Here is a 19,082-nt window from a genome sequence, read left to right on the forward strand (position 1 = left end):
CATCGTCTTGGATGTCCAGGTTGCAGCCAGCTTTGAGCAGGACACGAACAACATCAATATGGCCTTTGTAGGCAGCCAAGTGTAAGGGACTTCTGCCATACTATGGACATAAAACAAACAGTAAGACAACATCAGAGTGCACATAAGATTATCACTGGAGAGTCAACTGAAAACCCAATTCTCAGTCCATGCTTTAAAAGTATAGTACACATTTTGCACAGAAAATAAACAGTGCATTACAGTGTGTTTCTCCCCAATATAAGGACCCTCAAATATGAATGTTATTGTATACATTTAGACAGTAGAATCCATATTTTTGCTGTATATATGTATATGTACTGTCAATCTGGGGCACGGTACCAAAACAAAGGAGGTCTGGATCAGCTCACTGTTTAAAAAAGCCATAATCTCTGATCCTATGGGTTAGGGCTGAACGATTATGGAAAATAATCTAATTGCGATTTTTTGCCCCAATATTGCGATTGCGATGCGATATGCGATTATTTTTTAAGGTATTTGTCTTCTGTATTATTAAACAAAGACAAGCAATACATCATATAGTATGGCCAATACTATATTACATTAATTTTAAACTGTTCTTTCCTGGAAGACAGACCTCTGTTATGATGACATGAGGTGATGCATGAATTGATGACTGACATTTTTATTTAACTTCTTCAATCACAACAGTATATTTGAACATACACAATAGTTTATTTTTAGCTTACAAACATCTGAGCATAAAGTGCTGACAAGGAACCCTGGTGTAAACATTAAAATGAAAGTCAGTACAATGTGCAGATTGCAGAAATATACATAAAAAAAATCAGTGGCTTTACCACACTCAGTTTTTCGACATCTGTGAACTACTAGACAGTCATTCAATTAAAAAATAATATTAAATAAATAAAACTAATAAATAAAAAATACACACATCTTACTGATCTCTGCAGTCAGTAACATTACACATAAAGTGCAAACATAATAGCAATTGTATAAACACACACACAAACACGCCTTTAAAGTTTAAAGGCGTGAAATTGGACGGTCTAGCCTTCTGATTAGCTAATCAGAAGGCTAGTTCTGATTAGTTTAATAAACTCGGCCGTCTGCTTCTTGCTATCTAAAATATAACCAGACACTGGTGTAAATTCTCGACTGTCTCATACTTCTGTTTAATAAGTTTTCTGTTTGACGTTTAGTCAGCTGTGTGAAAACCAAGGAGGAACCCACCCGGGGGATTAATAAAGTTTTATTTTATCTAATCTAATAACTTTAATCTCAGCCAAACCGATTTACTCACGAACAAACAAAACACTGAAAAAAGCCCAACAATAACATTTTTAGGTTGTCTAAGTGACTTATATATTACGTTTAACCCGAGCAGCGAAACTCCGCGGTGATCTGAAAATGATGTGCCGGGAGTTGTGCCGTTCTCGGCCGCATCAGTAACCCTCGAGCTCCCGGCTAGCTGTCGAGCTGGTGGGTAGCAGACGCCTCTGAAAACGTCGAAGCACTTTTGCAAATATGGGATATCTTGATAAACCGAGCAGATATTTGATGTTTACACAACTACTTTCTCGCCTGAAAATATGTTAAAAGTTTATTTTGTGACCCAGAAAGATTAGTATGAGTAATTTTAAAACTTAGTAGCGGCCGCCATTGCTGGAAACTGGAGTTTGGCTGGGCCGCGCTATGAATTCTGGGATATGGTAGTAATTTGGACAGCCTTCGGCGCGTCGCTGTGACGTAATCGGTCTACAAATGCGGCCTCAGGAGGATGCAGCCCATGAATTGTATAATATAATCGCAGTATAATCGCAGCCTTTGCGGTTAGAAAATTGCACTTGATCATGTCGCGATATTATCGCAAATGCGATATATCGTTCAGCCCTACTATGGGTATTATCCAGGAGGCAGTGTAGAGCTCAGGTGGAGCCAATGGGTGAGGGGACCCGCCCAGAGCTGATTACCTTTCTCCTCCGAGTGTCTACCCCACTGCCTCTGATAAAAGCCGCCCCCAAGTAGCCTTGCAGTCCCAGCATTCATGAGCCACACCCGTTAAAGGAAACTCCCCTCTAGATCCCTCGAAGTCCCTAAAAGTCTGTTACTTTTAGGCTAGAGTAGTAAGAGCTGTTTATACTTATGTCCACCACTTTGACTTTTTAAATGTTCAATATTTTATTAAAGCAATTAACAGGAGCAAAGCAGAATCAAATAATAATAACAAAAACAAAACTATTAAAAAATAAAATAAAACAAAACAATAATCAAAGCATTTGAGTTATACTTTTCTATTTAATGCACTCTGACACGATGATTTTTTTTCTAATTTTCGAGAGGAGAGAGGTTGAGAAGAGACAAGTACATCCAGACCTGAAGATGCACTTATCTATGTTTTTGGTGTTGATAATAACAGTCCCACGGGAAACCACAGGAAAATAGAAGTTGTAATCTAGCAGGAAAACAATGGAAATCCTATTGCTGTTTCAGACTTATAATCTAACACAGCAAAAATGAGCAGAGAAAAAGCCAAAAAAAACACAAAATAGGTTTTTAAGTTCAGAGTTTGGACAGCGGTTAATTCCTCTGATGTCTCTGCTGGAATTTCAACTGTAAAATCCTAGATCCAAGAGTTAAAAGTTTGTCTTCTGAACTGCTCCTCTCGCAGAAGATAAAGAGTGTGAGTGAGAGGCCTGTTATTAAAATCCATCCATTCCTCTCCTGCTTATCCTTATCAGGGTCGCAGGAGACTATCCCAGCTACCAAATGGCAAGACAGATGGATAGATTGCCACTCTGTTGCAGGGCTAACACAGAGAGACAGGGAATCAGAGGAAGTCAGAGAACCCAAAGAGAACACACGCAAACTCCACATAGAAAGGCCCCAGCTAGATGGTAGAGTCAAACTTCCACCTTCTTGCTGTGAGGTAACAGTGCTATTCGTTATATAGTTTAAACTTAGACCTGATTATATTCTGATCAGTATTAAGCAATTAAGCACGGTTAACTGTCTGCGTAACCACACATAAATTATAGCCCCTTTTCTATTAGTACCTACTCGGCCGGGGCTCAAGCAATCCGAGCAGGTAATAAATGTGACGTGGTCAGATTGCATGCCACTGACTGGCTGGTCAGTGGCTCGTTCAAAAAATCAAAACCACAATTTTTGAAACTGGCAACGAGGGAAATGGCTCCAAAAAACACTGCCGTGTTCCCTGGAGTCTGATGAAAAGCCACAGCCCAAGCAGCAGGTATATCGTTAGCTTGATGTCCACCTTTGTCTCATATTAATTACATCACAGGACGTGCAGATGTGTTGCTATGATGACAAGCACACACAGGGTAGTACTGGGTTGTAATGGAAAACTAGTTGAGCTGAGTCGAGTTGTGTTGATCTGTGGCTAATCGATCCGGGTAGGTAATAATGAAAAAAGGGCTTATGATTCTGTTACAACACACTTAATACCATTTCTCTTAGAATCTCAGAATCACGTATAACGATAGGTTGGGACACAGTGCCTCTCCCTTAGAGATAGGGTGATAATTTCAGCCATCTGGGAAGGGCTCAGAGTAGAGCAGCTGCTCCCCCACATCGAAAGGACCCAGTTGAGGTGCTTCCAGCATTTCACAAGGATGCCTCCTGGGCGCCTTCTCAGTGAGGTGTTCCCGGCAAGTCCCACTGGGAAGAGACCCCGGGGCAGACCCACATTGGAGAGATTGCATGCTTGGAAACGCCTTGGTGTTCTCCCAGACAAACTGGAGGAGGTGGCAGGGGAGAGGGCCTTCCAAACATGAATGTTTGCTTCTGTTACTACCAGAGCCATAATTATCTTGGCCTGCCACTACCTCTTAGTTGCCTCCGGAGTCCCACAAGCCAACCTACCCTAATAGGAGTCCTTATTGGCTCATTTCAACTCAGGTGTAAACACACTCCTAAACCACAAGGAAAGTCTTCCCAGAAGCTTTGAAGCTGTTATAGGGAAAAGGGTAGGCCAATATGTGAAAGCAGATGAGTGAATACTTTTGGCAATATCGTGAACATTCTTGCAGACATGACACAGTTATGAATATAGATATAATGAAGGCAATGTGGGATAACACTTTGATGTTAACCTTACCATTTTCCAATAACAGCAAGCTAACACTGATGTTAGTTCAATGACTAATCCTGAAAATTTCAGCATATAGCAGCAGCTTAGTCAAACCATATACTAACGTTCACGGGCAACTGAATAGTGTCTGTAATTGATAAATCTGTTTCCTAGCAGAGGGGAGACGAGTTGCCCTGTTTATTTAGAGTAAGAAATGCATACTTTATTTGGAAAAGCATAGTGTGGACTCAGCTTTCGACCCAAGACATATATAAAGAATGAAGCACAGCCCTAAGGAAGCTGTGTCAGTGGAATCCATCTGGCTCTACAGCAGCTCAGCTGTGATAGTGTTAAACATCTGGATCCCTGCAGCTCAGTGCCAACTTCAACTCATTATGTTTAATTGAAACATGCAAACAGCGTTTTCTTAAATGCAAAAATTATATAAATAATCTCAAGTATAGTCAAATATCAACTACATAATCTAAACAAAGGCATAAAAATGTACCTTCAGTCTGTCTTTTTGGAAGGTTTTCTGAAATTAATAGCAGACATGTTTTGCGCTGAAAACATGTTATGAGCATGTACACATTAATTAATATTAATATTAATAATATTAATTCAGTGTCTAACCTAACAACCCTCAGGTCAGTGGCTCAGAGTTTAATGGTCCATGTATATGTAAAATGTACATGGACCAAGTACACCCCATCCACCCTTTAGACTCACCCCTGTTTGCTGCAGGTATCACTTCCATATACAATAGAATAGCTGCCGTCAGCCTTCAGTAAGCTGTATAATTTAACAAGTCTAGTATCAGACTAAGTTAACAGGTCATCTGCATCTGTTTTAATACAACTTCTGAAGGCTTACTGCAGATTATTGAATAATCACCCCATTAGAGCACTTTGCTCTCGGACTGCGGGCTTACATGTGGTTCCTAGAGTATGAGCAGAATGAGAGACAGCGAGCCTTCAGTTTTCAGGCCCCTCTTCTGTTAAACCAGCTTCAAATTTGGATTCATCAGACAAAATAAACAGGAGAAGCTACAGAGTTTGCTTTTCTTCTCGTTGGAGTTTTTTGATCAGGTTTTTTGATGAAAGACTCCCGATAGCTTGTTCCCAGTAAAGGTTTTATTGGTGATTACAGGAATAAGTGCTGCTGTATTGGATGCTAGAAACACGTTTTCATTCACTCAACTTGAGCTAATCATCTTGGTAACAGCTCTGCCTCTTTACTCTTCGCAGTATGTAAACAGACTCCAGCTCCATGTTACACTATGCCAACGTCATCAGCACTGCTGCTGTTGTGCTATCAGTGTTTTTGTTTTGTGTTTGGTTATGTGGGCTTAACATTGTCAGACTTTTTATTCACTTGCTGCTCCTAAATATTTATATTGAAGGTCTGTTTTTAGGTGCAAATGTAGGTGAAATGTTCATGATTGTTAAACAAATCGATGCACTACAGAGCCATGTGTTAAACTATGCATCAAAGCAAAACATTTGTGTCCAATTTTTTTTAAATCAAAATATTCTAATTACTTGATGAATCGTTATAGTCCTACCCAAGACAGAACCACCATGAGCACTTGCTGCTTTGTATTTTCTCAGTCTCAAAGGAATACCATGATCTACATGGAACCAAGATGGCGCCGCGTATGGTCGCCCTGGTGCTTCAGTGCGTTACTTTTGTTTTGTTTTTGTGCATTTCTTCTGTGTCTGGGCACTCCTCTGGATACTCGTACACCAGAGAAGAGCTCCTTAACTACAGGACTACAACGCCTGTGGATTTATTTCCAATATTTGTCGCATCTGCGGCAGATTTACTGCTGACTCTGACCAGGAAAGCGAGACGCCGAAAGAGAGGGAAGCGAGCCGGCGCACTCGTGCGTTTGAGGAGACGCAGACTGCGAACTGCTCTTCCTGGGATCTTCCTTTCTAATGTACGCTCACTCGGGAATAAGATTGACGAACTGGCCCTGATGAGAAGCATGAACAGAGACTTTGCCTCCTCCTGTGTCTTATGTTTTACGGAGTCGTGGCTCAGTGAGAACATCCCAGACTGCGCGCTCAAGCTGGAGGGCTTCCATCTGCTGCGCGCGGACCGGCAGGCCGCTCTCTCCGGTAAGTCCAAAGGTGGAGGTCTCTGCTTCTACATCAATAGTGGCTGGTGCACAGATGTAACAGTGATTGCTCAGCACTGCTCTTCCTCTCTGGAATATCTTTTTATCCACTGCAAACCGTTTTATTCTCCGCGGGAGTTTGCTTCATTCATCCTGGCCGCTGTTTACATCCCGCCAGACGCAGATGCGCAGGCAGCTCAGTGCGCACTCGCGGAGCAGATACTGCACATGGAGCGGACATTCCCGGACTCTCTCATCATTGCTCTTGGGGACTTTAACAAAGCCAATCTGAGCCATGAGCTTCCCAAATACAAGCAGTATATTAAATGCCCGACCAGAGAGGAGAGGACATTAGACCACTGTTACAGCACGATCAGCGGGGCCTATCGCGCGGTGCCCCGCGCTTCACTCGGACTTTCTGACCACGTTATGATCCACCTAATCCCCGCGTACAGACAGAGGCTGAAGCTCTCCAAACCTGTCGTGAGGACTAAAAAACTGTGGAGCAACGAGGCTGTGGAGGAGCTTCGCACGTGTTTGGAGTCTACAGACTGGGACACAATGAAGGCTGCTTCTAACAGCTTGGACGAGTTTACGGACACTGTCACCTCCTATATCCACTTCTGTGAGGACAGCATTGTGCCATCACGCACCAGGGTGAGTTATAACAATGACAAACCCTGGTTTACTCCTAAACTCAAAAAGCTGTGGCTGGAAAAGAGAAAGGCGTTCAGAAGCGGAGACAGGGACTGCTACAGAGAGGCCAAGTACAAGTTCACTAAAGAAGTGGACATTGCTAAACATCAGCACTCTGAGAAGATGCAGCAGCAGATCTCAGAGAATGACTTGGCCTCTGTGTGGAAAGGTTTTAGGAATATCACAAACTACAAGCCTAAAACCCCCCACTCCACTGATGACTTGCTCTTAGCCAACACCCTTAACGACTTCTACTGCCGTTTTGACGAGCCATCAGGCAGCCTTCACACCTCCAACGACCCCAACAATAGAGGCACTTTGGACACTCATTCCCCCACCTCTCCCCCCTCCATAGAGCCATCACCACCTTCAAACTGTTCACCTACAACACCCCCCTCCTCACCCCACACAAAAGAGGATTTCACACCACCTCCTCCCACCACAACTCTTCATATTCATGAAGCAGATGTGAGGAAGCAGTTTAAGAACCTGAATGCTCGGAAAGCTCCCGGCCCAGACGGCGTGTCTCCTGCCACCCTCAGACACTGTGCAAACGAGCTGGCCCCAGTGTTTTCTGGCATTTTCAACTCCTCACTGCAGGCATGTCATGTGCCTGCCTGCTTCAAGTCCTCCACCATAATCCCTGTCCCCAAGAAACCTAGGATCACTGGACTAAATGACTACAGACCCGTGGCTCTGACATCTGTGGTCATGAAGTCTTTTGAGCGCCTAGTTCTCTCCCATCTCAGGACCCTCACGGCCCCCCTCCTGGACCCCCTGCAGTTTGCATATAGAGCCAACAGGTCTGTAGACGACGCCATCAACATGGCCCTACACTTCATCCTGCAGCATCTGGACTCCCCAGGAACCTACGCCAGGATCCTGTTTGTGGACTTCAGCTCTGCCTTCAACACCATCCTTCCAGACCATCTCCGAGACAAGCTTTCCCAGATGAATGTGCCTGATCCCATCTGCCGGTGGATCACTGACTTCCTGACGGACAGGAAGCAGCATGTGAGGCTGGGAAAGAATGTCTCGGACTCCCGGACCATCAGCACCGGCTCCCCTCAGGGCTGTGTTCTTTCTCCTCTGCTCTTCTCCCTGTACACCAACTGCTGCACCTCCACCCACCAGTCTGTCAATCTAATCAAGTTTGCAGATGACACCACCGTTATTGGGCTCATCTCTGACGGGGATGAGTCTGCCTACAGGAGGGAGGTTGAACGTCTGGTGTCCTGGTGCAGCCACAACAACCTGGTGCTGAATGCCCAGAAGACAGTGGAGATTATTGTGGACTTCAGGAAGCACACAGCCCCACTCCCCCCCCCCATCATCCTGACTGACACCCCCATCACCTCTGTGGACTCATTCCGCTTCCTGGGTACCACCATCACTCAGGACCTGAAGTGGGAGCCCACCATCACCTCCGTCATCAAGAAAGCCCAGCAGAGGATGTACTTCCTGAGGCAGCTGAAGAAATTCAACCTGCCAACACGGACGATGATGCAGTTCTACACTGCAATCATCGAGTCCATCCTCACCTCCTCCATCACCGTGTGGTACGCTGGAGCCACTATCAGGGACAAACAGAGACTGCAGCGTGTTGTGCGCTCTGCTGAGAAGGTGATTGGCTGCAGACTCCCATCTCTGCAGGACCTGTACACCTCCAGGACATTGCGGCGTGCAGCTCGGATCTCAGCTGACCCTTCTCACCCTGGACACAGTCTGTTTGACCTGCTCCCCTCAGGCAGGAGGCTCCGGTCCATTCGCACCAGAACCTCTCGCCATAAGAACAGTTTCTTCCCCTCTGCTGTTGGACACATGAACAATAACCATATGACTGTTCCCACCACTAACACATGACCCTACGCTGTGTCACTGCATCATTCCATGTTTGGCACTGATCACCACCTGCACTCATGTATATATCTTTCTACGTAGCACTCTTAATTCTTATTCTCATGTATATATCTCATGTATAGCTCATGCACATATCTTTCTACGTAGCACTTTTAATTCTTATCCCTACTTTTATTTTTTCATGTCTATTTAAGTGCTATTTATGACACTATTTAAGTGCTATTTATGACACTATGTTTGCACTGAAGCACCGCAGCAATTTCCTAATGTTGTAAACCTGCTCAACATTTGGCAATAAACCCCTTTCTGATTCTGATACATCTGGTGTTCAGTAAGGACAAAGTTCTGTCTCTGCCGCCACACTGCCCATTTGACTGTGCCATCAACCTTCTACCAGGAGTCACACTACCCACCAGTAGTTTATACAACCTCTCTCAGCCAGAAAGAGAGGCCATGGAAAAATACACGGAAATGCTTAGCAGCAAGAATCATCCAGCCATCTTCTGCTCTGGTTACTGTTAGGGTTTTTTTTATTGCCAAACCAAAAAACATGACACTGATGCCTTTTTCCACTTGTACCTACTTGGCTCAACTTCGCCTGACTCAACTTGATTTGACTGGGTTTTTAGGGTTTTCCATTAAGGGGTACCACTTGGTACCAGGTACTTTTTTAGCACCTGTTCTGATAGGTTCCAAGTGAATTGAGTCCATCCAAAAATGTGACGTCAACAGACTCCATGCCATAAATTGCCCAGTCAATCGCGTTACTCGATGATTCGTGAGTGTGATTCCTATATAGAAATCAAAAACCAACATTTTTGAAACCCAAAAGTGAAGGAAATGGCTGCACAAAATCCAAGATCGTGGTCCCCAAGTCTAACAACAAGCCATAGACTTAGCAGAAGGTATACCATCTCAGCTTGAGTCGAGTCAAGCCGAGTAGGTACTAGTGTAAAATAAGCTTAAGACCTTGTATAGATTAACATGGAGTTAATCAGAGCAGATCACCATTAAAAATAAATACCCACTCCCTCTCATCAGCTCAGCATTCAAACCATTACACAGAGCCAACATTTTCATAAAACTGGACTTGCCTACCACCTGCTTAGACTCACAGAATGATGGGTAGAAAACTGTTTTTAACACTCCCCTAGGACAGTTTGGGTATTTACTGATGTCTTTTGGTTTGACTAACATGGCTCTTAAAAACCATGTGTTAAGTTATTTCTTGGACATGTTTGCTTTCATATATCTTGACAATATTTAGGTCTTGTTCAAATCTCTCAGTAAACACTGCTGTCATATAAACCAAGTCCCCCAAAGGCTGTACATGAAAACTGAAAAGTGAGAATTTCATGTGTAACATTTTTGGAATATGTGTTGATGCAGGTGAAGACAGACCTGGAGAAGACCAAGGCTATGGATGAGTGGCCACTACCAACCACCCTCCATAACTTCACTCAGACAGATACTGCACTCACCAAACTCATCTCTCCCAAAGTTCCCATCTCTCAGTCCACAGAAATCGACATTGCCTTCCGTAAATTTAAGGAGCGTTTCACACCAGCACCCATCCTGGTCTAACCCAACCCCAAACTTTAGTTCATTGTGGAGTTAAATGCCTCTAGACTCCGATGTCAGTCCAGTCCTGTTCCAATATTCAGGACAAGAAAGTAAGCTTTGCCCCTATAGTTACTTTTCCCGGCTTCTAACACCTGTTCCATGTAATTATGATATTGGAAAATGCAACCTGCTGAAAGTCAGGCTAACCTTTGTGGAAGGGGGTAACTGGAAGGCCTTAATGTTAGGACTTCACACTGGGAAATAACCATCTTATCCAGCAGGTGTTGCAGGTTTTGATTAGATTTTGTCACTTGCTTACCTCCTTATGTAGAGATATTACTGGTCTCCATAGTTTGTTTTTTTGTTTGTTTGTTTTTTGCCTGTCCCGTTTGGTTCTTTTGCCATCAGAATTATTGTCTAAAGGCAAAGAAAGATGCCCAACGGATTTACTTTACCAAATGGACCATCCCGGCCTTGCCGTATTGGTCTATTTGATTTCACCTTTGATTCAAATCAAATGGTCTCCATAGTTAATAGGTCCACTATTATTCTGTCTTCCTGGAGTTTAAACTTATCTTGGATAGCGTATGGTCACAACTCACTAATGTTATCTGGTACAGAACTCTTCCCATTTGAGATATCCTTAGCTTACCAGCATTCATTAGTCCCAGCTCAGGAAAAGGATTTGGTCACACCATCTGTGCAGCAGCCCCTGCACAGATGCAGATGGATTTGAAAATATAACTGAATAGCACAGGACAATGAGCCCAAACACACCTCCAGGCTGTGCAAGGGCTATTTGACCAAGAAGGAGAGTGATTGAGTGCTGCACCATGGCCTCTACAGTCTCCAGACCTAAAACCAATCAAGACGGTTTGGGATTATACGGACTGCAGAGTGAAGGCAAAAGGGCCAACAAGTGCTCAGCGTCTCTGGGAACTCCTTCAAGACTGTTGGAAAACCATTTCAGGTGACGACCTCATGAAGCTCATCGAGAGAATGCCAAGAGTGTGCAAAGTAGTAATCAAAGCAAGGGGTTGCTATTTTGAAGAATCCAAAATATAAAACATGTTTTGAGTTATGTCACACTTTTTTGTTTACTACATAATTCCATATGTGTTCATTCGTGGTCTTGATGCCTTCAGTGAGAATCTACAATGTAAATAGTCCTGTGTCCAAACTTTTGACTGGTAGTGTACATAATTGTATCACTTACCTTGGTAACGGCTACTTTTGCGCCTTTGTTGATAAGCTGGACCACACTGTCAACTTGTCCTTTGTGTGAAGCTACGAGGAGGCGCTCGGAGAGTGCGAGGACCTCCGCTGCATCCCGCTGGTTCATGAAGCAGGGTGCTGTCTCCAGTTGTGGTTGCTGCTGTCTCCAAAAAGCAGCTGTAGAAATGGGCTATGACATGCTCTAACTCATAGTGAGCGCCAGTGCAGACAGAAGTCCCAAAGAAGAGCCCAAGAGGATGCCGTTTATTCTTCTGTTCTTTTGTTTTGTTCTACAACCTCTTCACACTACCAGGGTTCCTCCTCTTCATCCTGACAGCTGTTTGGAAGAGAACTGGAAACAAGCCATAGCAGGTTATCAACCAGGAAAACCAGACAGTGACACCACTATTCTTCAGGTTTCTTGGCCTATGTACATTTCTGGTAGAATCAAGTGAGTTGAACAGAAATAATCTAGTGAGAGCGTAAAACCCCAAAACAGGGGTCAAATTTGATAATTTAATGACTGGTTTGCTGAGAAGCAAGCCCTTAATACACACTGAAACTAGCTCAAACAGCTGTAAACTAAATGAATATTTAAGTTTTCAAACATTACTTAAATTAACTTTCTTTACATATGTCACTGGAAAGAAAGTCACACAATAAATCTGATTTAAAAAAATTAAATAGGGCTGCACTGATCCATACAGTATTTTACATAAAAAGAAGGTAAAAGATATAGAAACACAAAAGAGCTGTAGAGATTAAACAATAAAAAAGGACATAAAAAGTAGCTAAAAAACACAGTCAACACCTTACACTGGGTCAAAGTCAGGGAGTAAAACTGTGTTTTTAAACGTCATTTCGAAACAGCCTGCCCGATGTACAATGGTAAATAATTCCATAATTTTGGGGCTGCAACTGCAAAAGTTCTGTCACCTCTGAGTTTGTGTTGCATTTTTGTACCAAGCAAAAGGATCTGGTCTGCTGACCTGAGAGCAAGAGACAGGACATGTGGGCGCAGCGGTTCAGACAGATAAAATGGGGCACAACCATTAGAGAGACTTAAAGACAAATAAAACAATTTTAAAATGGACTGGTAAAACACTTGAAGCTAAAATCTGAGTGATGTGCTCCCGCTTGCTTGCACTAGATAAAAAAAATCGAGCAGCAGCATTTTGCACAAGCTGAAGGTGAGCAATGGAGGCTTGGTGGATTCCTATAAAAACAATCCAATACCAATACCTTGGCTTGGTATTACAAATACCAAGTACAGATTTAATATCAATGTTAAATAAATAAGCTACAGTCCTTACTGTAAGGAAGAGTTTGGAAATAATTTTATGTGTAAGCCAAGACCAGTCTCAACTTAAGCAGCTGCAAATCTCTGTAAAATCAAATATAACAAATACATTAAATAACATAAATTTACTGCTCTTTACTAGTAAAATAAATGGCAACATGCCAGACATAAATTAAACGAAAGTCATTTGAGTAATTATGCTGCTGTCATTTAAAGTCATACTACTTACTCTCCTTGTTCCTCCTTGCACACACGTGTTTGAAGGTGATAAGAGAAAACTCAAGCGAAATAACAACTGAGTTGATGACAAAATGTTATGTTACTGCAAGCAGATGTTTCACTAAACCAACATCCCTCTAGCTTCTACATTATTCAATGTTTCTGACCAAACATGATAAGAGAGAAAGTAAATGAACAAGCGAGAGAGTTATGCCAATGAGATGTTATTTGATGATTTTAGTCATGTCAGTCATGTCATAAACAACGTACAAATACAAGTGTTTTAGTAAATGCCTCCAAATTGAAACTTTACTGTTAACTGTCTCTAAGCCAAATTTGTCCTACTAATGGCTGGTGCTGGTGGTGAAGTAAATATAAAAACAACACAGAATTGAATTGTTTGGAATATGAATTGGGTCAGAAACCTAAAATTCCTAATCCTATGCTATAGGCTTTTGCCCTTGCATAAACTCTGTCCTCTGGTAGAAAATTATATCATATCATCTGTGAGGTGTTTATCGGCGCTTAAGTCAGAGCTGCAACGAGCATAATTCACAAGGTCTAACAAGCAAACCACAAATTAACAGCCGGCCAATTCAATTCAATTTTATTTACACAGCGCCAAATCACAGCAACAGTTGTCTCAAGGCACTTTATATTGTGAGGCAGACCCTACAATAATACATACAGAGAAAAACCCAACAATCATATGACCCTCTATGAGCAAGCACTTTGGGTCGAAAGGGGAAAGGGCGAAAAAAGGGGGAGAAAACACCAACATTTTGTATCACACGTCTCATGTCTTTCTGTGTCTAATTTAAAAATCTGATCTTCCAAACTTTTTTTCTTTCTGTCATACACAACAAACAGATTGCTACAACATTTCAATGTTTGTTACATGTAGTTATTTACTTCTTTGCAAGCCAACTCTGCTCAGGTCAGCTGATTGTTGTATTTGCTTAAATAGCAACAGAGACGTTGCCTTCTGGTGGACAAACAATGCAATGTTAACAGTCATAACTTGTTTGAAGGTTTTCTTTTGTCACTTATTGGCCTCTTAAAGTTAAGCTGTCCATGCAATCATAAGAGAACAGCAAACCCTGGAAGCCAGAACGTTTTTCTGTGCTACAGGTGGCACAAGAAATGACATGTTGGAGATGACAACAAATATAAAAAAAAATCTTTGTAACCTTAACCTCAACAACAGAGAAATGTATCACTACACAAAGAAACATGATCAGTAAAATTATTGCACTTTGTGATGATTTCTTTTTACATGGACATCATAAAAGCAATATACAAGCTTGTAACCTACGTTTTAGACAGGAAGTGAGAGAGAGTAAAACAGCATTTCCACTCAGCACTGATTGTACAGCTCTATTCCACAGAGGAAGAGGCATGGTCCATCTGATTCCTGAAGTCTATCTATGATGACAGTCCTATTTTATTTCTTTTTTCCATTACAGGAAACAGCAGAGAATGAGATAACATGGCACAGAAGAGATCAACAGGACCGATGCACCACAGGCCTGCATGGCTAAATCCAGAGAAGAGAGACACTAACTTTTTAGCCTAACTCACACATAAAATATGGCGGTACATAGCTTTCTTTTGCCAGTTCATTCCACCTGACATCATTAGTTTTAATATCACTAAACCTTTGCACAACTGGGCACCTATAAGTTATTTAATGTGTATGATATCTTTTTAACATGCATGTTTGTGTGTATAATTGGGTCATTCGCTGTCCCTCAGGCTATGGCATGTCGATACAGTGGGAGAAATCATTTTTTGATCCCCTACTGTACTTGTAAGTTTGCTCATTTACAAAGAAATTGCTAAAATCTCTCATATTTATGGTAGTTTCCAATAATTGAGAGATGGAGTAACAACCAAAAATCCAGAAAAACACATTCAATTAAAGTTACAAATTGATGTAGATGTCCATGAGGGAAATAAATATTTGATCCTCAAGTAAAACATTGTGGCGCAACGGTAAGATTTTTCTTGTTCTTAGTCACCAGATTTGCACACAGCCAAGGAGAGATTTTGGCCTACTCCTCTTTACAGAGACACTAAATCCTTTATGTTTCTTGTATGCTGCTTTGGAACTCAAAGGTTAAATTCCCTCAACAGATTTTCTATATGATGGAGTTCTGATCTACCTAATGAATAAACTCTATCCTAATTGAAGACAGGAAAGAAAAGTCTGCAAAAACAATGACTGTGTCAATCGACTTCCTTACCAACAAACCACAGTACATTAAGGACTATGTCTGTGAGGTGGTGGTATGCAGCACGGGGCCCCTCAGGGAACATTGCTCCCTCTCTTTCTCTTTACCCTCTATATTTTGCACTTCAAATACAATACGAAATCCAATAAAGTGAACTGGTCACATAACACTCATACTCTGGAAAAGAAGGGGCAAAGTTGGCCCTATCGGCTGGACAAGCTGAGGTCGTTTGGGGCGTGCAGAACATTGCAAAGGACCTTTTACAGCACTGTGATGACTATCAGTTAGATGTCTGCTGGGGAGGTGGTCAGTAAGAGGGACAGAAAATGGCTTAATTATCTGTAGGCATCTGCCTGATTCTGCTCAAAATGCATCTGTTGTTTTTTCTAGATGTAGATGGGAGTGAGTAGGAATTTTGACATGACCATGAGATGCTTCTCTTTAACATAGCAGGACTTATACCCAAAATCTCCATCTAGTCAGTAATACTGATAACCCATAATCCAGTGGTCCCCAACCCCCCTGGCCACGTACTGGTACCGGTCCGTGAGTCGTTTGGTACCAGGCTGTGAGAGTTGAGGCTTAGGTGTGAAATTTATGGTTTTCAGGGTTTTTATTGCTAACTTGGTTTCCCTGGGTCTTTTCCCGTGGTGTAGTTGTGTGTCTTATTTTGAAAGAAATATTTATGTGTTACCACAGCAACCAGAGAGCATTAAGGGGCAGAGAGGAGGATGTTACTTTCAGTTTAGTTGGCACATTTCAGGAGGACGCTACTAATAAAGTTACACAATTACACAGTGAATTTGCGTTTGTTATTATATTTACAAAATACCACAGTTTTTGTCTTGGTCGTATCATTTTATTCTGTTGTATTTATCCGCGACACCTTAAAGGCTGGTCCGTGAAAATATTGTTTGACATTAAACCGGCCCATGGCGCAAAAACGTTTGGGGACCGCTGCCATAAGCAACATAGATTTGTAGAAACCATGCAGTCTGTTATAAGACTTGGAGGTTTGAAAGTTTCCTTGAAACTTCCCCAAAAAATTAAAATAAGATCACACAAACGGTGGAATGGCAAAGAAAGCTCACAGGCCTATGTCACTACTCTCGGAGGCTGATTGACAGAGGCTGAAAAGAGTGCCAATGCACCATAGTAACATTTGAATGGCTCCCTGCTGCCAGGTGAAACTGAATTAAAAAAGGGGGGAATTCTCTCCCAGACCACATTCCTGTTGATTCTGCTGAAGAGTCTGTTCAGCCAGAGACCCATGCACACAAAGAAGCCTTGGCAGTCACAGTGAGGCTCTTCGCTCACAGCTAGACAACAAAGCTTTTGTGCAAACTTGTAGGAACTCAAAACTGAGTACAAAAAACAAGAAATGCCAAGCCCTCACTTTTCACAGGGGTCAGGGGAGGAAAACCTGCAACCTGCTCACTCCAGAAAAAAACATCCTTCTCATGCACAATCCATGCAAGCTGAATTTCTTAAGTTGAAAAGGGAAAATTATTAAAAGAGATGTAATGCCTGTATTATGAATAAATGTTTGTATGTTATTTCTGTTTTACAATTGTTAATACTGTTTATTGATTACATTACTAATGGGGTATGAAAAGTTGCTTAATCAAGCAAAAAGGTTCTTAAAGGCGGCAATGATGAAGTAAACTGCGACATGTGAGTGAGATGGATGTCAGGAACCCAAAATGAGATGATTAAAAGAATAGCAGTAGTGATAGCTGGAGGCCTCGGGGAAGGGACTGCACAGGGTCATCTAGTGTGTGTCACTACGGGTTAATGCCACATAAGGCCCATTATTTATGTTTTGATTATTTAATTTAAATGTAATAAATAAGTACACAATATTACAATAATTTACTGTGTTCTGGAGTTCTCTGTGTATTTTATGTTTCCTAGTTTAGTTTGGGTTTCTTCAGTATTTCTCGTCTAAGTTGTTATTTGGTCCTGTTCACGTCTTTGTCTTGTCTCTGTGTCCTTCCCTCAGCATTCACCCAGTTAGGTCAGTATTGTCTTCGTGTTTGTCTAGTTCCCTGTTTGCCCAGTCATGTCTCTGGATGTGTGTGTGTCTGGTTTCTCTCGTCCCTCGCTCTCTCTCTCCTTCCTCTGTTCCCTGGGTTCCATCAGTCTGTGTGTCAATGTGTGTGTTCCCTGTACTTCCTGTTTTTCTTCGATAGCCTCCTGTCTGGTGTGCGTCATGTTCAGTTTTGCTTTCACCTGTCGCACTCTCAACTTAGAAAATTACAAAAAGAGATTACAGCCTGCACATTTAGCTTATTAAATAGAAATAGCACTTTGAGACTCTCTGACTCTGAAGGTGAAAACATCAAAAACTCTAGCTGTATTACCTTTGTGCAATGAGGCGGATCATAAACATACAAAAATGAACTTGTGCTCTGAGCCACAACACTGCCCGCTGAACATTCGCCATTATAGTATTTAGGTCATGTGTTATGCTTCTGTGAGTGCTCATATCTGTAAAGTACATCTGTGGAGTCCCATGGTGCTCTGCATGAGCTTTCAATACACAGATACTATATAGCCTGGATTACCAATAGGCGGACCGCGATCATGACACAGACGCCATTCTTTATACCAGACCTTTTACTAGATTTTGACAGACCATTTCTATTTTTCCTATCCTGCACAACATTTCTCATATGCAATAGGGTTATTTTAATCTATGCAGCCTTTTTCTTTGTCTTGTGGTTGTCAATGTTTGTACACAAGAAGCACACATACCAGTCACATACATTAAACTAAACAAGAGTTTTTTTAAGGTAAAGAAATGAGATATTCTTTATAGCAAAGTCAGTCACCTGATCCCAAATAAACAAATCAATACAAAACAGAATACAAAGAAAGCCACAAAAAGCAGCAACTGAAGGTGGCAGCAGTAAACGCCTAGCAGGTTATCTCAAGAAAAGAAATACAGCATTTCGTGATATTCATTTGAGCTCTAGACTAAGGCAGTCATTGAGGCCAAAGGATTTTCATCAAAGTATGAAAAACAAAATATCCTTTCTTTTTGTAATATACCTAATATACACTATATTGCCAAAAGTATTCTTTTGTCTGCCTTCATACGCATATAGGGCTGCTCGATATAACGATATATATCGGATGACGATATAAAAACGTCTATCGTTTCATTTTACGCTATCGTTTGTTTCGTGGTGTTGCAAAATAAAGTGTTTACGGCAATATTTTTTCATCGTTTTGATGGTCACTGTAGTGGCTATATTAATTTCTTAAAGTTCTCTCTTTAACCACACTACAGACGGACAAGCGCCTATTTTTATGTGTTGTCGTTAGCAACAACGACGGTAACACCATCGCATGTCCGCTTGTTTATGTTCCACATAAACCTTTCACAATAAAGCTCAAGATCCTATTGAGACTTTTCAAAATAAACTGAATCACGTGAAAGAGAAGATTATTTACGGATGAGAAGTAAAAAAAAAAAAAAAGACGCCAGGTGCTAAAAAATAAACCTTAGACTCAAACGTTAGAACAGGCTTTTCCCAGCAGCACGCCGTGTAATAAATACTCACAAAGAAAACGGCGGCCGTTACAACTTATGTCTAAAAATGTATCGTTTCATGCATCGGTTAAAACACTCGACTCCAGGTACATGACGCCCAGCTGGAAACACTTCACGCAAGTCGAGCTGCCCGAGATTGACAGAATTTACAGAAAATGTTACATTTTTGTGATTTATATCGTTATCGGGACGATAGAATTCTTATATCGGGATATGAGATT

The 19,082-nt window shown here is 41.8% G+C and overlaps 1 protein-coding gene across 2 annotated transcripts in view; it reads right to left on the minus strand.

The window, feature by feature from the left end:
- ankrd6b (ankyrin repeat domain 6b) overlaps window positions 1-19,082 on the minus strand; it is a 99,744-nt gene that overhangs the window by 61,644 nt on the left and 19,018 nt on the right. For both annotated transcript variants that reach the window (XM_080883269.1, XM_080883270.1), the window contains exons 2-3: window positions 11,551-11,901; window positions 2-100 (exon numbers count right to left, since the gene is read on the minus strand). In XM_080883269.1, coding sequence (XP_080739395.1) covers window positions 2-100; window positions 11,551-11,676 — 225 coding nt within the window. In that variant the 5' untranslated portion in view covers window positions 11,677-11,901. The remainder of the gene's footprint in view (window position 1; window positions 101-11,550; window positions 11,902-19,082) is intronic.

This window comes from Rhamphochromis sp. 'chilingali' (assembly GCF_963969265.1).
Source record: "Rhamphochromis sp. 'chilingali' genome assembly, chromosome: 5".
Taxonomy (NCBI): Eukaryota; Metazoa; Chordata; class Actinopteri; order Cichliformes; family Cichlidae; genus Rhamphochromis; species Rhamphochromis sp. 'chilingali'.